The sequence below is a fragment of the Callorhinchus milii genome, unplaced genomic scaffold (assembly GCF_018977255.1).
Source record: "Callorhinchus milii isolate IMCB2004 unplaced genomic scaffold, IMCB_Cmil_1.0 Scaffold18, whole genome shotgun sequence".
Classification (NCBI taxonomy): Eukaryota; Metazoa; Chordata; class Chondrichthyes; order Chimaeriformes; family Callorhinchidae; genus Callorhinchus; species Callorhinchus milii.
The window spans coordinates 8,086,984-8,107,973 of NW_024704759.1; the positions used below are offsets into that span (position 1 = coordinate 8,086,984).

General features: G+C 39.9%; 1 protein-coding gene across 2 annotated transcripts; it reads right to left on the reverse strand.

The window, feature by feature from the left end:
- Window positions 1–8,122: 8,122 nt before the first annotated feature.
- On the reverse strand, window positions 8,123–20,758 carry tti1 (TELO2 interacting protein 1). Of its 2 annotated transcripts, none has more exons than XM_007912138.2 (8): window positions 20,683–20,758; window positions 16,964–19,322; window positions 15,927–16,112; window positions 14,619–14,761; window positions 13,898–14,038; window positions 13,220–13,424; window positions 11,318–11,405; window positions 8,123–9,254 (listed from the first exon to the last, which is right to left on the reverse strand). In XM_007912138.2, the coding sequence occupies exons 2-8, from the start codon at window positions 19,275–19,277 to the stop codon at window positions 9,071–9,073; spliced, it is 3,261 nt and encodes a 1,086-aa protein (XP_007910329.2). In that variant the 5' UTR covers window positions 19,278–19,322; window positions 20,683–20,758; the 3' UTR covers window positions 8,123–9,070. The 2 variants fall into 2 exon arrangements, with proteins under 2 accessions (XP_007910329.2, XP_007910321.2); XM_007912130.2 differs by lacking the exon at window positions 20,683–20,758 and adding an exon at window positions 19,614–19,632.
- Between the last annotated feature and the right edge of the window lie 232 nt (window positions 20,759–20,990).

Consider the following 20,990-nt stretch of genomic DNA (forward strand, 5'->3'; position numbering starts at 1 on the left):
GCTTTCAACATTGTGTATGGCTACCAAACTAACACTGGTTTCAGAGCACCACACCTGTGGTATTGTGCAATAGAACGTGTGCTGCTGTAAATAGTGGCTTTCATTCTGTGACTTTCTGGGGTATTGATGATTTTCTAAAAAAAACATTGATTGTCAAATGTTGAAATTGTACTTAAGAAGTCTGGAGCATCACTGAATTCAGTAGCAGGAATTTTTAATCATTTTGGCCACATTTCCTTAGTGTTTTTCTCAGCAGAACAGAATGAAGAGTCCAACACTTAGGCCCTAAGTCAATGATAATGATAAATTACGACTGCCTGTTAACCTGAGCCTGTTTGTTCCAGTCGAAGCCAAATAAGGACCAGCTTTGTACACACTTTGTTTAAAATGGCACCAGATACATTATGCATGTACGTTCAGAGCTCGTCTCAGATCTGAATATAATCAGTTTTGTGTTGACAAGGTCTGCCTTTCAATCCTGTCGCAGTGCCGTGCGTATTGACTGATTGGGACTGCCAATCACTCCCCATTGTAAATTCAGTGTCAGTAAAATGTTCTGTTAAGATGTCTGTCATATATTCGACCGACTACAAATACAGCCTTCAGAGCCCATTTAGCAAAGAGTGAATTGGAACTCTACAAGGCTGGCACTGTCAGCTATAAGGAACCATTTAACGAATGGCTCAACTTAACTGCAAATCGCTGCCAATCTGTACTGATGAGACCTCTTTATGACAAAATGATCCGGGGTCGAAAGGGTTAATGAAGTAGTGTGCAATGAGATAAAAAGCAATTAAACACAAGTCACATTTTTAAGCACTTGTATAGTCATCCGTTAGTTACAGAACAATAGCGTTATATAAGTAACATTAAGCCTTTAATTACTGAATTTCCTTGACCATTTGTAGTCAGTCTGTAAAATGATATTGCTGAATGTGATTAATAAACACGATATGAATATTATTAGTTTTGATTATTTGGTGTTAATTCCAAGGAAAAGTTGAATGAAGTTGCGAAGTTTCTCTCAGGAGCTCGGTGTGCTTACAGGAGGTATGTAGTGAAAGATCAGCAAACCTTGTGACGTTTCACCCACAAAATAGTCAATCCATTTTAGTTTATTCTGGGAAGCGCTTTACTCCCGCGTTATCAACAATATAAATTGTAAATAACAAGGGAGCCTGATATGAAATGATTCTTTCAGAGTGCGATTGCATCCAATAACCAGAAGTACCGTCAAGCTGACACCCATGGGAAATCTGCCTTAAAAACAGACTGAATCGGAACAGTACATCAGTTGGTTGTTAAATAATCCCGTCAGAAATCATTGCATTGCTGGACTCCAATGATAGCAAAATCCCTTATTTCAGTTTCAGCTCAAACAAACCCCAGAGTCCGAGTTCCAAATGAATTGCCTGCACCTTTTAACCAGCATGTTCCCAGTGCGTTCCCAACTGTGCCAGCAAATCGCATGTACCAGCAGAAGCTCCCACATGCCCGGTAACAATCGAAAACCTACAGTACCCCCAGGAAATTTGTGTGACGTGAAAAGAAAAATGCCACCAAGCACAAACAAGATAGTTCAACACACATGGATAATGACGAGACTGTCCTTGTGTTTCATAGAACTGACAAGTGAAAAGCGACGCGTTAATATTTTACAGAACAACTGTAAAGTGTAAAGGAGGCTGTCAATATTGAAAAGGAGCTCCACATTTCATTTCAACAGCCGCAAACCGCTTTGTAAATGGAATAGGTGCTGTGGAGAAACAAATATTACATTGCTCCCTTTTGCAGTGCATTCTCATTGTCACTGCATTCTGAACGTTGGTATTACTGTAGATGGCTCCGTTTCTGTACTGTTACATCTCTGGCTGGGCTGTAAATAATGCATAGAATATTGCTTCTTGAAAAATTAATAGCTAGCTATTTTGTTAATGAGGTATAATTCCCTGGAAAGTTTTAACCGACTACAAAAACTGACTAGCAAACAAAAAGTTTTCTTTTGCTGTTGGAATACAAATTATACTACTATATCATTACTTACGTACAATCTGCAGAATATTAAAAAAAACATTAAGATTTATAAATCACCTCATTCCTCCACAGTCCTGCTAATTACAAAATAATTTCTTATAATCTAACTGGATCCAAGAATAAATACTTGCTGTCTGAAAGATGTATTTGTTCAAATTGATGCTACAAGAAGCAGGGATTCTTCCCGTTTACCTCCCCTATTGGTTAGGGTGGTCCTAACTGCTGGACAATAATAATAATAATAATAAAGTGGGAAGCTTGCAAGACAGCACTGAGGCAAGCAGTGTGGTTTTAGCTCGTTAAACTCCAGTAGTACCCCAACACACACTCTGGAGTTCCCAAGCCTTGGCTCTCACCAACCTGCGCCTAAAACCCTCCGGAATTAAGTAAAAAGGGTGGGTCCCTATAGGTAGAGTGCGCATTCCATTATAATATCAGCATAATTTCTGCATGTAGATGGCATGCATATGTGGAACAATGTCTGGTTTAATCCAGAGGATATATTTTCAATCATGAATGCTATAAAGTAGAATTTGAGAAATACTTAAAATATTAGTTTATGTATGTTATAAATATTGGATTTTGGTGATAAATTAAATTCTCAATAGTTAAGGAGCCATGGTAGAGAGAAAAATGAACTAAGCCCTTTGGGTACACATGCCTCTGTTCAGATACTGTTAATGTGCAGCCATTAAAGATTCATACTCAGAGCCCAATACAGAGAATTTAGCACTTTTCCACTTACAAAATGGTGTGGGACAAATCTGAGAGGTTTATAATCTCTGCTAATTGAATCCATAATAAGCTTCAAAAATGACCATTTGTACTGTTCTAATGGCTTTTAATGCAGCACTCAGGGATTTAGATAAACACATGGTCCATTAGCAACTCTTATTCTCGAAATAAATCAGAGAAGATTTAGATCATTAGAACGATCTCCTGGACTCATTTGTGCAGCAGACTGAAGACTTAAAACAAGACATTTTGCCAAAAATTAGTTGTTTCTTGGATTCATAAATCTACCTGAAGTTCGAGAGATTTTTAAACTGTAATTTTAGATATTGCAAGAAAAAGAAACAAAAACCATTACAGCTTTGGTTATGCAGAAAAAAGGAAGATTACAGATCCCAATCTTCTTTCCTAAATGTCTGTTTTCAGCCTAAAACTAAAGACAGTGTGATCGCCACTTTATGCAAATAGTAATATAGTAACATAAGAATCCGTGCATTGGATATGGCACCTTATTACATCGTTGAAAAGTCTCAAAGCATTTTACAGGACTATTTTAAAGTTTAGAAGTGTCTATATTTAAAGGTGCTAACGCCAATTGGACACAGATATATCCTAACCTAAATCACAATCAATTCTTTGTGAATGCAGCTATCTTTAAAAAAAAAGGCAAGATCATTTAACATAATCTAGGCTGATTAGCAATACATAAATCAGGCTTTCCCAGTCCCACTAATTTGAGGATCATACAATAAACAGAACAATCAGGACACAACTAAAAATGCAACACAGATTTCCTTCGAAGTTTTATTCTGAATTGTCTGTTATTTTATTAATGTGTCTGCAACAAACACATATCGTGAAACACTCTCATCTGCAATTTCATGTAAAAGCAATCTCTGTGCAAGTCAGCAGTTGTTGATATATAATTTCATCTCGAAGCCGGTGATTTTCAGGACTAGCCAGAAGTGTTGGCTTAATAAAAATGCAACCCTCTCTGAAACAGTTATTGGTACATTCTTCACTTGTAAGGCTTCAACATGGGATTTTGGAATGGCCACGTTAAATTCATATTAGACGTCAGGAATCTGTGGAAAATTACATTTTGCTGCATTCTTGGCTTGTGAGAAAATTTCCCAAGGGAGCTGCAACCTTTATATTTCCCTGCATGTTTTGCACTGATATTTTAATGTTGCTACTTATTTTCGAAGGATGTCCTAAATTTAGTACCATCAGTTCCCCATTTCAAACATTATTTTCTCATTAGCTTTTAGTTGTACAAGTCCCATGTTTCTTTTCTGTTGTCCTTAAGCAACAGAACAATATTTTGCACCGCATCTCATTACATTGCAGGGTACTGTCAGCATATTAAATTTGCAAGACTGGTTATTTGTGCAGACAAAAGGCACATTCTGCCGTCCTAATGTGCACTAGGTAGGTTCCATTGCACCAGACAACACTGAAATAAATACTAGAAATACTTGAATCCACATTTGAGTTACTATACAACTACTGTAAAGCTCGGCTCAGTTGCTAGCACTCTCGTCTGAGTCAGAAGGTTGGTTCAAGCCCCGCCGAGACTTCTCACTCATATAATCTAGGCTGACACTGCAGTGCTGGGGGTGTGCTGCATTGTTGGAAGGTGCCGTCCTTTGGATGAGACATTAAACGGTCTGTTCAGGTAGACATTAAATGATTAAAAAAGAGAATAGAGTTTCTCCTGGTCAACAATCACCCAATAAAAATTGGTCACTCACTTCATGGTTGTCAGTGGGATGTTACTGTGCGCAACTTGGCTCCTGCATTTATCCACAAAACAGTCAGTCCACTTTACAGTATATCTTGGGATGCCCTCCGAATGTGAAAGGTGTAATACCAAATATAAGAATTAATACTAATAATAAATACTGTATTGCCACTCATATTTCATTTTTCTTTGATTGTTGTCTCTGTGCACTGTCTGAGAGTTCTGCAATATTACAAGAACTTGCATTTGCATAGCGCCTCTCATGCAGGGAAGTGTCCCAAAGTGCATAAATATTATAACCTTAGCTCATTTCAACATTTACTCTGTTTATCAAACATTTAGTTTTAATACCAGTTATTCGCATCCTTCCCCTTTAGGTATCAAGCTATCTTTTGTCTCCACGTTTCTTTATTCAGCAAGGACCATGGAATGATCAGAACTTCTTTGAATTAGGAAAGAATGGGGCTTCCTTAGGCTGAGCTGCTTCTATCAGTTCACTCAGTCCCCAAATACTACCTGTAAAATGCTTGATCTAACAGTCTTGCTGAAATGCTGACAATCTGGCCCTTAGGAGGTGAATCCAACATGACTGGAGTCATGTAATTAAAACCAAATTAAAATACAAATCACTTCAGATTCATAATAGAAAACAGAAATACAAATCACAGGGACCGTTTAGATGGTTTGATAAATGTGCAAGACATTGTGTAGACTGAAAATTCTGGAAAAGTATTGGATTTTCATTAAAGTTATACATTGTTTATTGATAGAAATGAATAGGAACTAGACTAGAATTCTGAATTTACATGTTAGAGCAATGAACAGAAATACAGTTTGGAACTCTTTGATGCATTGAAATTCTGCGTGAATAAGTGGTTTTAGTAAGTCAGAATGTTAAACTGGGATGAAAATCCAATCTGAATGATACTATGTGGATTTACCTCGACTCATCTGAACAACTGACATGCTGCCTATAATGTAATTCTTTTTACTGAACTGCATGGAATGAAAGAGTTGCTATTCATAAGCAAATAACCCAAGTGAATGGATGTTGAACTCTTTCCAAATAAATCCTTGGATAAGGATATCAGATGACTAAAAACAAAATAAAATTTCTTAAAATGTGTGTTTTAATAACAAATGATAAAAGGTTTTACTTCTTGGCACGGACTGGGGAGATGGGCATGTGCTGTTTGGTGCAAGTGAACATGCGATGGGAGGAGAAACCATTAAAGACAAAATACAGACAGTGGATCAAGTAGGATAGGAACTTAAGAAGCTAAGTTATTCCTTCATGCTACCATTAATATTAGCAGATTATGTTCATCTGTGACCAGCTTTTGTCTGACATTTTTCACACATTTCTAAGCTACAACAACCTAAGCATGTAGAAGTGATTGCAAACTGGCAGTAATGTGTACCTTAATTACCATAACCTCACTGGACGAAGATATCCCTCAGAGGGTAATGTCTGGATCTATGTGGTAAATGAGTTTATTGCAATCATTATTCTGAACAACTGTGGTTTTCTAATGTCACTCATTTGTCTATGTCCAAGACCCATGCTGCAGCGTTGCTCTATTAATCTAAATAATGTGGATCTAAGCAAACCTCGCTCAGCAGAGAACATTGATTTACAGCCAAGGACTGGACCACAACTCATTACTTCTCCACTTAGAGCTAAAAGAGTTCAAGTTCACTGAACGTCACAACCTTCATGCACAACATACAAGGTCTTTATGCTTGCTACAAGTTTTCTGCAAAGTTAGTTGCTCAATCAGCAAACTGTGTCAGAACCTTCCTGGCTAAGGGGATACATCTGAAATACACAAGCCTTTGAATGCCTACTTTTCAAACATATGGCTGCATGTTTGCACCCAATGCTGCACATATTTCCTTTCTGGCACTATGAGGAAAGGGATGAAGTGCTATATGTTAGTTCTCAGATCAGACTATTAGACCAGATGCAAGCTTACAGTAGGACATTCAGACTCCGGGGAGAAAAAAAAACAGCAACATTCCAGATTAAGCCCACTTCGCACAATTGTATTTGAAGTGCGTATCTATTGTTTGTACTGAATGAATAATAATCCTTGCATTTGAAATAGCACCTTATCACATCTTCAAGACATCTCAAAGCGCTTCGAAAAATATACTGTAAAGTGAATTGATTGTATATTTGTAGGGTGAAACGCAGCAGCGAATTACTCACAGTAGCGTCCTACAAACAGTTGTGGATTGAAGGCCAAACATTCAGCTGCTAACCTCTAGAATGCCTTCCCTTTACTCCTCTATTACTCCCCCTCTGCCTTTTAAGTTCTGTCTTAAAATGTACCTCTTCAATCACACCTATTTACCCCCACTTTTCAGGTCCAACCACCTCTTTATAAAGTGGTTCAATATATTATCCTATATATGGATGCTATATAAATGCAAGTTCTTGTTGTGGTATGGAAGAGGAATGAATGTATCATGAGGGAGAAGAAACAGAGGGATGATTAAGTGGAGTATAAACAACAGCACAGACTAGATGGGCCAAATGGCCTGTTTCCATGCTGTAACTGTGGATTTAATTCTAGATATCTACAATAACTGTGCAATGAAAGAATGTGGAGTCTCTGGGACAATATGAAAGCATGAACTTTGGTGGGTAAAATTAGACTGTATTTCCATTCAGCTGAAGCCCCAAAATTTATTTCCTGCTTAACTTTTGAAAGTACATTGAAAAATAAATGCTCTCAGCATGGCTCTGGAGTTTTGCTTTAGCAGCAGGTTCAATCGGCAGATTACAAAACTAAAGCAAGTGCTGTGAAATTGACCTGGATCATAGGTGAGTGAACACACTCCATAACGTGACTCCCTGGTGATGTTCTCCATTCAGTGTTGTTCTACGTTACTCATCAGGTGAAGAGTGGATCAGGCACACAATTGTCAGTACTATTTTGTGTTTGATCTATAAGTATATTGCGGGGGCGGGGGGGAAAGAGACTTGGAATGGGGAGGAGGAAACAAACAATGTCAGATCTTTCCCATCAGCTAGAATGTCTCATTTTGATGCAGTGCTCCATCCAGCAGCCACACTGCGAATTCAAATTCTACTAATCTTCGAGAAACCCTTTGGACCAGAACGCATGGGGCTCTGCTTTAGAACACAGCAGTTATCTGCTTGAGCTGGCAGCATTCCCACTCACCTTTTTAATTAGATTTCAGCATTGCACTTTACTAACAATGAACCATTCCCCTCATGCGCTAGCTTCCATTAAGAGCCCACTGTTTAGGGCTATGCTGTATTAACTGATGGAACGGTCACATTGTGCAAGTTCTTTTAGAACAAAGACCTAAATAAAGGTCAGCTTGACAAGGATGATGGATAGAACTGTTGCTGAAAAAGTGAAACTGTGGGCAGTTGGTAGAAAATGTGAACGAGCAATTGCAGAATACAAATCAGTTATCAGTCAGTGTTATTAAAAACACTTTTCTCAGGGCCTAAACACTGAGCAGAGCTCTGAAAAGAAACCTTTGAAAGCTGATATAGCAATAGACATATGCCGTTAACTTTTACGAAATGTAATACCCGCTACTGGGAACCATTCCACAGAGAGTTACGCGCAATGCCTTTGGTGATTTTATTATTAATCCTTTCAAGGATACATTTTTATTCTGTTCACGCCACAATGGTAGAGTTCATATTGAAAAAAAACTACATTGCAATGGCACTGTATTTACCTATAATAGTATGCTTCATTAATGTAAAAAACTCTCCTGAGCAGCTATTAACAATTAAGCAATAACTACACTTTCCTCCAACATAAAGAATTTACAAACTGATGGTTTTCTGCTGCAGGCAAAGATTACCAGCCACAGCTGAATGAACATCAGCATGACTTCATCCGGTAGCAGTATTCCAGAAAACTGATTTGTGTTTTACAATTTGAAGGGGGTAGGGGAAAGCAGCATTACAAATATTTAAGAAAAAAAGAGATTAAAAGGTGTTTGACCCGGTCTTCACATCAGCTCCACTCCCATTAACCACAGAACAGCTCCCAGTGAAAGCTAGAATGAGACCTGTGGCTATTCTGCTGGCCAGTCATGGCCTTAACTTTGGGAACGTACATAGGCAGCTTTTATAAAATACAACAAAGTAATAGTTTCATTTCCCATCTTAAATCACAACTGTGAGTTTCAGTTACAGACCTCACCGCATGTTCCACACCCAGCTACAGTAGCTGCTTCTATTGATGGTTGTTTGAGGGCGAGGCGATACAATACAAAATTATATTTGTATAGCGCCTTCCACGTCAGGAGGACGTCCCAAGGCCCTGGATGCTCATTCCAAAAGCTTTTTCTGCTCTATCCCTTCTTTTGTTCCATCTGCGACCAAGAATAGGTAACCTCCCAGGCCTGTGCCAGTAGATGTACAAGAGGATACTCTATGCCCTGTGAGGAAGAGAAGTACTTGCCTTTAGCTCAACTCACATCTCTGCAGAGCTGCCAGTTTCAGCACTCCGCACAAGGGAAGTTTGGATATTTATACTTTCCAAGTACCATACAGACCCTGCTTCACTGCAATCTCTGCAGAAGCTGAAGAATATTATCTGTGAATTCATTCCTTTGCTTTCCCGTTCCACTAAGTCGGATGGGCAACAGGCTGGGGTGTGGCGGATCGTAGGTGCATGGACAGTAAGCTTCATTCAATGCAAGCCATACAGCATCAGGATCGACTTCAATCAAATGGTGAAAAACACTGGCGAGGAAACAAACCAAAAATGTTAAATCGTCAAAAAGGCTGGTCATACTCACTGCTTTTAGAATCGATTGAAGCAGATTAGCATTTTCTACCTTGATGCTCTAAGGAAAATTACTTTTACATATATAACTTTCTACTCTATGTAATTTAACTACACTAAAGGTTGTGTATGGTGCCAATCAACCTCTCTAATGATTTAATGCCATGTTCACCTACAAATACAGTCACTACGCTTCGCAGTAAATAATCTTTGCATTTGATAGAGTGCTTTCATGTCAAAAGGGGAAACATTCCATAGACGGTTACGCTCAGCACCGATGGCAATTTCATTATTGATCCTTTCGAGGATACATTTTTATTCTGTTCAGAATTCTACTCTGCAAAGTGTAGCAACTGAAATTACTAGGCGAACACTTACAAATCCTGCAAAGCACTTTCAGACGTTCAAAGACATAATAAGCCGCTATTTCCATTACAAGGATTATTAGTATAATAATAATACATCTTGAGAGATTGTTAGTTCAAATAATCAGGCTCACTGTCTTTGCACAATGTGAGGCAAATATTTCACTTAGGAATGTCAACAAATCTGGTTAGAAAACCTGCTCCTGAGACAGAATAGCTGAGCAGTTACAAGCGGGAGTAAAGTGATCAAAGGCTGGTAACATTTTCATCTAACATCAGCAGAGCTCTTGGCAGGTACTGCATGTTATTTCTAAGCATTCCTTTTGAAAATAAGTTCCAAGCATTTAAGCTATTTATAGTTTATCTTACTCACTGGATAATGCACTGCAATTAAGCAATCAGTAGTATTGTAGTCAAGGTCTCTGATAAAGTTTAAGGCTTGCACTCTTAAGCGTTTAGAATTATGCCTTATAGTTACAGTGAACACTATTCAACTTTTCATTTACCTCCATTTTCTCCCCCTGCACTCTACTTTTGCAAGACATTGTAACAATTTCTAATAAATTTTCTTATAAGCAAAACATATTCAGAAATCACAGAGAAACAGATGATAGGCATAAAACTATGCTAATTTGGAATGGGTAGAGGTCGATAAACTACTGCATCATCATAACTCTTGCAGGAGGTATGATATAAATTACAATGCTGCCGCACTCATATTCTGCCACAAGAGAGGCCTTACATTCTACTGTGAGCAACAAATACAATGCAGTAATTGTTATAGCTTTTAAACAGTGTGAATTCAGTTGCCACAGAAAACAATACATACATAGCTCATTGAGTACCTCTAGTGTGAAATGCCAGGAACTACATGATTACTTATTGGGAAACTGAGAAAAATAGGGATTGATTGAATTTGTGCCAAGCACTTAAACCTTGGTCTACACTAGGCTTCAACAATTCAAATTTAAGATCAAGAGCTGTGGAGATTATTTTTTCTCTAATTATTCCTACAAAGTAATAACAACAACAAAAAANTGGCATTTATATTGTGCCCCTCATGCAGGGTTACATCCCAGAGCGCTTAAACAGTCCCTACACAGTAAATCCCGTGAAGCACTCCAAGATGTCCTGTTAACCTGAAAGATGTAAAATGTAAAGATGATTTAAAAAGATGATATTTTTAAATTTGAATCCCCAGTGTTTTTTCTAGGAGTCAACGTTTAACTTCCAGATATGCCAATGGATATTGTGCGAGCATTCTATTGTACGATCTGGCTAAGGCTTCTTTCTGTGCTTAGACTTCTATCTACTGGTAGTTATATCATTACTAAACCATTTTCTGTTAAAACTCTGCTCCCTCATATTGCAGGTTCACTAACTATTCCTAGTCAGTTATTGTATCCAAGTGTTGTCAGGCTTTGCTGATTAAATATTTACCCCTCAAACTGATGTATATCAAAAAAAACAAAAAGATTTTAAAATTAGCATTAAAATTTAACCAACTCATGCTAATACAGGGCATTTATTTAGGGAAACTCCCTCCTTTAGAGCAATCTAACAGGTTTGCTTTGAAACTATTGTTACTCACATTAAACAAATGTTACATTTAAGATTATAATCATCTTTCATGAGATTGATTATTAGTGGGTTACCTGCACGCTGCTTCCTGGAGTTTCAAGGGCTGTCTACTGCTCAGGTATGGCAGACAGGTGCTGATCACAATATCCAGGTCACTTTCAGCTGTGTTAGGCAAAATGGAAACTCTTTTACATCATTGTCCAATAATACTTTTACACTTGATTTAGCATTTTTTNAATATCAAGAGGACACCTTAAAGTGCTTCACAGGGTTTACTATTAATAATAAATAAGAATAATCCTTCCATTTGATATAGCACTTTTCACGTCTTCTCGACGTCTCAAAGCACTTCACAGAATAGACTGTAAAGTGAATTGACTGTATATTTGTAGGCAAAACGCGACAGCCAAGAGCGCACAGCAGTGTCCCACAAACAGTTGTGGATTGAAAATGACCAATTTATTATTGTTTTGTTTTTGGAGGGATTATTATTAGGCGTGTGGAGTAAGGAAACTTGCCCAAGGTTTCGCCCTCTGCCTGGAATTGATCACATTGGAGTGTGAGCTTAAACTATACAAGTTCAAAGTTCTGACATGGGGCTCTAACCCACATCCTTCTGTATCAAAGGCGAGATTGCTTTTACCTGAACCGTAGAATGTTAGATTCATAGAATTTTACGGCACAGAAGAGGCCATTCGGCCCATCGAGTCTGTGCCGGCAGGTTGACCAGGTTGACACATAATATAATTTTACAGTTCAAAAGCATATCCCAAGGAGTGTTCATTGAAACCTACTGTACGCCCCAGACTTCTAACATCTGAATGAAAACACATCCTTTGAAAACTTTCAACAACGGCACAATTTTGAGAAGTGAAGGAGGTTTAGTAAACAACAAGGCCAATTTGGACTGATGTGTTTTTCCTCCAATAGTGGTTGGCTTGTTCTCTGGCAAACTTCCTTCTGGTTTGCAGCTATAGTCATCTGATACACATTTGGTATCAATACTCCCATCTCATCTACAGGTTGCATATAAGTCCTCCCGACGTGAAAGGCGCTATACAAATGTAATCTTGTTGTTGTTGTTGTTGCATACTTTAACTTTAATGTAGCTAATTTTCTGCTGCCCAGCCCCCAAGCAACAATAACAACCTTACATTTGTATAGCACCTTTCATGTCGGGAGGACGTCCCAAGGCGCTGGACAAGCAATTGGTTAATCCAGCACAAGACTGAAAGGCAACAGCCAAACAGACGTAATTATAATTACAAGTACTGTTATCACATCGTTTTAAATCGTGAACCAAACTTCTTCGGGAAAATGCCGTGAATTTTTATTCGTCTTCAGTTTTTATATTTATCAAGTGCAAGGACTATTGTTAACAGGAGAAAGCCCAGAATTCACATTTAGTGTTGAACTACATACAGCAACTATTCTAAAAACCATCAACACAGCTTCTAATACTATGGAAATTAATTTGTCATACAACATAAACCCAAAAGGGACACGTCAGTCATCATTCATGACCAGAAGATGCTGTCTTTCAAGGACAGTGTGGATACAGGAAAGTAATAAATCACTGCAAAGTGACTGGAAGGTGTGAAGTACGAGATTGGACTTTTCAGAAGAGCTTATTCTCTGACATCATGTTAGCACTGCAGCAGCACCTCTGGAATTTCGAGATTTATATCACTGAACTATAAGAGATCAGCTGTCGTACACCTGTATAGTTAATTCCTCATCCTCCACTTTCTCGTAAGTACTTTCATTCATGAGTCATACTAGAATTTTTACATTGATCTGAATTATTATATCTGGAATGAATGAGTAGATTATTGGAGGAATATTGCAGTTGTAGATTTTCTTTCAGAAAAATGGAAATCTAACTCTGCTGGGAAGGAAAATAAACATTTTGAATAACAGTCTATGGATGAAAGCATTGCAAGTCTCCATGTTGAAGACCAGAAGCACTTACTTACCAAGATCCAGTTTCTCACAAAGAGTCCCCAGGCTCTGAAGCACTGTAAACTGTAACTTGTAGGAAAGAGTGTGGCTATAAATAGGCCCAGCCTTGGCACTGACTGGGGCCTGGTTCACTAAGGACTTGCTTAACTTTGGTAATACATCTTTGGAGATGCGGCTAGTCAGGAATTTGCCACAGGCATCACCAATCTTACACAGTACCTGAAAGCAAATCCAACAAAACCCTTTCAGAACATTTGGAAGCTGATAAGTTTATCTGCTGCAAACTAATTGCAAAACGATAGTAGGGCTCATAACTTAAAAATAAGAACAAACTCAAATTAATAAGCAGAAAGGGCATGGTACGTGGAACACACTACCAGCGCGGGCAGTGCAACAAGAAACTGTAGATAGTTTCAAAAAGGAATGCTCCTGGAAATTACAATCTTTAATAGTAAGCTAGGATTCTCTTGACAGGTGGTTGAGTTGACGTAATGCATTATCAATTTCCACAGGACCGTGTTTAGACACGGTTTGAATGTATCTCGTACCTATGGCTATGCATTTTTTGTTAGCTGTTACCCCACACAATCATTTTGTCAAAGAAACCTTCTTAAATTAAGTAAAGCTTTCTTTGCTGCCAGTTTTTTTATCAGTCATGGGACAAAGAGTACAGAAACCACCACTTAAATCACCTTGAATGCTCTGAGAACCACCAGAGGATCGTCATTGGTCAGTCTCTGAACAAGTGGGCTCCAAACACGGTGCACCATTGGAAGCAGCTCGTTCTCATTACTCTGCAGAACAGTCACACAGAGTTCCAGAACATCCAGTACCTGCAAAAAATGAGGAAAAAAATGCAATATGCATAAGAAAGAATCATAATGGAAGGAAAGTTTTTCTCTATGGCCAATTTGATATCTTGCTTCTCGAATCCTGCTCTTTCATCCTGCCATTTCAATACCAAGCTGCTGCTTAGATCAACCCAGTGTCCTGGCTTCAACCTGCAATAGTGTTCATGAAGCAAGAATCATAAAGATTAACTTCAGTTTTCAAAGGCTTTACAATGGTGTCTTTCTATAATAATACAAGCCCTTTCTTCTGGTCAGCCACAAACCACTCTGATATCAGCTGTAAAATGCTCCCTTCTCCTCAAACGAATTCCATTCTCTTTGAGAAAAAGGGGTGTGATGGTGATCAAACTGAGAAAAGTTATGAAAAATAACACAAAGCATTTGTTAAATTAGAAGACTGACAGTCCTGTTCTTCACCTATTCCCTTCTCCTACCACAGACCTGTTCAGCCAGAGATTCCTATCTTACTATTAAAGATAACTCTTCCACACAGACGAAAACAACCTCATAAGACCCTGAACGATATTATGTTCAACCTCTCAGACTGGGAATAACACAAGACCTTTATGCGCAGTTTGATGCTTTTATCTGACAAGAGGTGAATGCATCTCTCCATCACGTCCTTGGTGATCTGAACATGGGCTGATAGTTCTTTCTTTACATCGAGGCAGTCGTCACTGTTGTCAGCTTCAGGGATTTCACAAGCTAAAAACAGGTCACATGATTTTCAGAAATGGAAGCATTAAATTGACTTTCAACATTTTAAAACATTATGACCATAATGACTAATGATGACAATGAAACACCCTGAAATTCCTGGCAGACCATCAAAGGAGATGGGACTAAAAACCCAGAAAGTAACACTGGGAAATACAAAATATTCTAATATATAGCTATATATAAAAACAATATTTTACCAAATAGTAAAATAATTGGTTTGTCTATGTCATGAAATTAACTGGGATTTTTTTTTAAAAAGCAAATAATTGAGGTGTTCTGCTAAAACAGAAGGCAACACAAATAGGTCAAACTGAAGGTGATGGAGAATGTAAAAAAATACTTTTGCACATTTTCGCTTTAATCCCACTATTAAATCCTGTTGTCTAGTCTGCACAAACTTTTCTTTGGGGAAATAAAAATCAGAGCCTGGAAAGGATTTAATACCTTTTAACAGTATACAGAAATAATTAATACAAAGTATTTGGTTGGATAAGAATTAAAGACTACAAAAGCTTAGACCGTATGTGACGAATGGTTCATGAGAAAAAGTAAAATGTCCTGAGTAAGCTGATTAAGGAACTGTGCCGGTTTGATAAGGTGAAACTCACGGACTATCGTAACTCAATGGAATAGACTTGCAGAATTTAAGTTTGAGAAGACTTATAAAAGTGCGAAAGACAGAATGGAGAAGAAAATAGCTAAGAGACAGCAAAGAGACTCAATGAAGCAAAAGAGATTGTGGAAATGCTGTGGAATAGATGAAAAAGGATTAAATAATTTACTCATAATTGGACCTATTCAAATTCCATATCATCTGTATGCTTAAAAATCAGGTTGACCATAGGAAAATACATTGGATTTGAAAAGAATGGTAAGGTCAAAGAACTCATTTAAATTGCAAATTTCCTAAAATAAAACACTAGAAAAATAATTTAAAATATAGAATCTTACATTAAATTGCAGAAGCATTGAAATCTAAGGCTTGCAACACATTTTTCGTGATACAGCTGTCAGTCGGCTTTGCGGCTCAAGGATTAGACTTCGATGTGACAGAAGCCAATATTCCTTATCAGAGTTCACGTGATAAGTCCTTGTTAGATATGATGGTGAACCTTCACTGTGTGGGTGATCGCTTTGCCGTTAAAAGTACCTGTATTCTCAAGATCTGCCTCATCCACAATCCCTTCTGCCAGACGTTTCTGTTTTTGATATTCCACGAAAAAGCATTGCATATTTTCTACTGTAGTACTGGAGCTGCAATTCTTGGCAATAGCAGCACTGTCCTTATCACGAGGCTCTCTGTTCTGGGAAGAATCCTTAGTTCCAAACCAGTGAGCTGTTTTTGGATCAAGCAAAAACAAGTTATGTTCCCATTGACCACTTCGGCAACATCTGCCTAGTTAAAGAACTTCTGATACCCAAAACCTACAGGCTTGAAATACTTCACCAAAACTTTCAACAGTTGGATAAGACCTGGCAGGAAAAGAGACAATTACACAAGTGATCAATTCTGTGCATTCCTCTGAAAGTGACAGTTTAGTATCAAACTCCACCATGTCTCAAGAGTCTCTGGTACCTAGTTTGCAAAATACCAAGAATTAGATTTCCACACTAGCAGAACAGCAAAATGCCCTTTTATATGAAACTAAAATTTAATTTTATTTTAAAATTTGCATTTTGCCCACAAAAAATATACATTCAATTCACTTTACAGTATATTCTGTGAAGCGTTTTGAGACGACTAGAAAATGATAAACCGCTACATCAAATGCAAGGATTATTAAAATAACTGGTCTCAAAGAAACCAATGCAAACTATCAGCATTGAACATCCTACTGGTGACATATTTCATTTGCAGGGGAAAAAAAATTAACTAACTTATGAAAGATCAGTAACAGAATGCATGCAAGTCATGGTACTATATTTTCAGGATTTAGGTTGTTATGATGAGCCTTTGGGTAAACAAAATCTAAATTATCCGAAAACTTTGCTTACAACACAATTACATTTGTATAGAGATGTCCCAACGCGCTGGGCAATTAGTGCTTATGGTAAACTTTGCTTACAGTAAAATGCCTAGCAACGAATATTAGATGACCACCTTGCTCATCCCAGGGATTTCTGGACCGATTGGCACAATTTGTGTATGGTCCAGTTAATAATGTTACTTTGATGAATGTTACCTACCTAGAGCTGCCAATAGTGAATGGAAGACTGTAAAAAACAGCTCAGCCCTTTCACCGTAGTACTGATCAAGAGAGAACAATACATCCTGTATCACATCTCCAACCAGAGGCAGAAGGCTGGCATCAGAGTGGCTGAACATCACACTGAGAACACAGGGTGTGTGAGGGTGCTGAGTTAGTCTTCTCAGATTGAGAGAAATGGTGTTCACTAGATAGTCGGAGTTCTGGTTTATCAGTTCCTGAAGTGATTCATAGTCGCAAGCTTGGCATAGCTCAACTAATGTCCTTGCGGCTGTTTGACTAATGAAGAGAGTCTCATCTCCAGCCTTTTCTAGTACTGGGTAGAGAGTGATCATTAAAAGTAGTCGGAACTCTGTTTTTAACACATGTGCAAAGTAGCCAATTCCTTCGAGTTGGATGCAGATTTGCCAGATATTACTGTTCATATCTTGGACAGTTAGGTTTTGACTTGTTGAACACAGGTAACTACTGTGGGATCCGCTTGCAAAATCCTCCAATCTGGGCTGATTTGTTTTCAAACTAGTTTCACATTCTGAATTCATGCTAGTTACCAAATGCCAATTCTCTATGCTTGTATACTCTTCGATAATAGATGTCACAATTGCCTTTAAGTCATCTATGCTAACCGATGTTTCTCTTTCACTCAAGACTTCCACATCTATTCCTATTGCCCCAAATAACAGTTCATTGATCACAAATGCAGCTTGTTTCCTGTATACCACAGACTCTTGGTAAAGTTCCATGAAATGGTCCACAAGTAGATACAGATTGCCATAGTACCCAAGCACCCTGCAGATCTGCTGAAGCAAAGCAAAAATGTGTTCAGCGTTAAAATACTTGAAATACTTTCTCTGTGTAGCAGGCTTTATCCATTTTGTTAGGCAGTTGGAATTAGACAACTCTGTAGGACTTTGCAGAGGCTCCACTTCAGAAGCTACGCGCCTTTCTTCCACTATTCTCACATCAGTCACATCCATCTCTAAGATCTGCAATAGGGCTTTCGAAAGACGTCCGAGATGCGCAGTTGAATTCAGAACAACGTTGATCTTGTAGCCCAATAACTTTAAGTAACCCAGCAATAATCTCAATGTACTGAGTTTTCCCTGATCATCCAGTGTCCTCATGAGTCTTGGAAGAGATGTTGTAAGTGAGTGCAAGTTCTCCGACAGCACGTCAGCGAAAGCCTTGTTTTCACTCATTATGCATTTTTCCGAGACGCTTCTCAAAACCTGGCTGCATCTAGTTTGCACCTCAGGCCTCTCATCGCCAATTAAACCAACCAGAACTTCTAGAAGACGGCCAATGGATTCCTTAAATGATTTATTGCAACGTGGCAACAAATGGTTAACCAGTTCAATCAATTCTAGCCTCGTTTTCCAATGCATGTTGCTAGCAGTACAGTTGCATATTTTCTCCAGGAGAATATCCAGTTTACTTCCAGTGCTCTTCACCCATTCAGGTGTTCTATTGACTATAAGTTTAGCCAGTTTGCTCTGTTCTGTGCTTAGCATTTTTTTGCCACAAGTGTCCTTAACAAGATGCTCATCTGCCATAACTAAACCCACTGTCTTGTACCAAACCTTGATGGCATAGATTGTTACTAAGTGACCCTGTTTAACATCTCCAGAAATAATGCGCGACATTGCTAAACTGATCCCAGGCAAAAATGTGGCGAAGGAGTCGCCGACAAGAACCAAGTCATCAATATTAAAAGAGAAATGTGAATCTGGGCAGTCACATTGTCCAATCAAGAGCAGCAAACACTTCATAGCATTGACCTGTAGCTGTCTTAATTTTTCATTTTCAGCTATCTCTAAAAGCAATGAAATAACCAATCCTAGGACAGGAATCATTTCTACCTGGTAAATGCATAAGATTACGTCCCCATATGCTGAATGAAGCAGGACATCTAGTCCTTGGACTACAGACATTTTGAGTTCTTCTGAAACATTGGCCAACTTTCCATGGTTGCCAGGATTGGACAAACAAAGAGATATTTCCGAGAACAGTTCATGAAAGAGTTGCTGCTTTTTCACACGTGTTCTTGAAATAATGAAGCTGATGCATTCCACCACACTCTGCACAAATCGTTCCTGCTTTCGTCCAGGGGTCTTCAGTGAAAATCTCATAGGAAACAATACATATTCCTGCAGTTCCTGTAAAGCCCCATTTCCAATGTTCTGCAGCTGAGATTGAAGGCACTGAATGTTTTCAACAGTCTGCTCCTTAGTAATAAGAACACAAATTGGACGCAAGGCAATAAATGCCTCCTTTGGTTTATCAAAGATAGCCATACTCTTCCCTCTCACCACTGTTACTTCATCTGCTGCACTACCATCCTATAAGACAAAGAGAAACAAGAATAAGAGTAAGACAAAGAGAAACAAGAATGTTATAAAGTCAACATTACACTGAGCTACTAACATTATATGCAACATCAGTCAATTTCATTCAGAGGCAATTAATTGGTAAATTACTACTTCAGTTGAATTATAAAATGTCAGTTTAAGCCAAAAACATCATAGATGCATGAATTTTATTTGAATCATCGATTTCAAGATCCTCACCCCCCCCCCCCCCCACGGATTCCTTCATGCCCTCGCACCTCGGTACCACTCTGACCTGCTTACCTCCAAACCCACCAAACACTGCCTCCGCTCAACTGGCTACAGCCTCCTTCGTGTCCCTCGTGCCCTCAATTCCACCATCAGTTGTTGCACTTTCAATCACTACGGCCCGAAACTCTGTAACACTCTTCCTCAGTCCCTCCACCCTTGCCCCCTCCTTTTGAACATAAGAATTAGGAGCAGGAGTAGGCCATTTGGACCCTCTAGCCTGCCCCGCCATTCAATAAGACCATGGCTGATCTATTCTAACTCCACCTACCTGCCTCTCCCTCCTCCCACACACAGGTCCCTCTCCCTCCTCTCACACACACAGGTCCCTCTCCCTCCTCTCACACACACACAGGTCCCTCTTCCTCCTCCTCCTCCCACACACAGGTCCCTCTTCCTCCTCCTCCTCACGCACACAGGTCCCTCTCCCTCCTCTCACACACACACAGGTCCCTCTTCCTCCTCACACACACACAGGTCCCTCTTCCTCCACCTCACACACACAGGTCCCTCTTCCTCCTCCTCACACACACAGGTCCCTCTTCCTCCTCCTCACACACACAGGTCCCTCTTCCTCCTCCTCACACACAGGTCCCTCTTCCTCCTCCTCACACACACAGGTCCCTCTTCCTCCTCCTCACACACACAGGTCCCTCTTCCTCCTCACACACACACAGGTCCCTCTTCCTCCTCCTCACACACACAGGTCCCTCTTCCTCCTCCTCCTCACACACACAGGTCCCTCTTCCTCCTCCTCACACACACAGGTCCCTCTTCCTCCACCTCCCCCACACACACACGCACACAGGTCCCTCTTCCTCCTCCTCACACACAGGTCCCTCTTCCTCCTCCTCCTCCTCACACACACACACACACACGCGCGGGTCGCGGCTGCAGATCCTCCTCTTGCGGCTCACGCTTACGGTACACCTTCCCCTCTCCCGCTTTTCGACTCGGTCAGGCGCCGCGGAGGGCAGCCCTGCGCGTGAGGGGCGCTATACAGATGCAAACGGTTGTTGTGCTCCATAAGGAAGACGGGGGGAGAGGAGAGGGGGAGGAAGCCTCTGGAGGCCGCTCCACTCACCCGGACCCGCGACTCTTCTTCTTCTTCCTCCTCCTCCTCCTCCTCGCCGCCTCCACCGCGCCATTGCCTGGGAGCGATGACAATAGTTTTTAATCAAAGAGACTGGTTTCGTTTCGCCGCCGCCGCGCTCGAGGCCGCAAACGCGGGTCAGGAAAGCGCGGAGGCGTCCACCGACCGACCGACGGGACCAACCGCCCGCCCGCGCGCCAGCGTCACGTGACGCGGGGGCGGGGGGCGGCCCGCGCGCCGGCCTCTTCCCCCCACCCGGCGCGCCCTCGTCACGTGACGCGGGGGGGGGCTTGCGCGCC

What these genes read in the sequence shown, in the direction of transcription:
- tti1 (XM_007912138.2), bottom strand. Translation starts at nt 19,277, where the DNA reads ATGGCTATCTTTGATAAACCAAAGGAGGCATTTATTGCCTTGCGTCCA. An exon ending in TTGTGAGAAACTGGATCTTG is followed by an intron (nt 11,406 to 13,219) that starts GTAAGTAAGTGC and finishes TGCCTAACACAG; the next exon opens with CTGAAAGTGACCTGGATATT. An exon ending in CTCCAGGAAGCAGCGTGCAG is followed by an intron (nt 9,255 to 11,317) that starts GTAACCCACTAA and finishes TTTCCTCGCCAG; the next exon opens with TGTTTTTCACCATTTGATTG.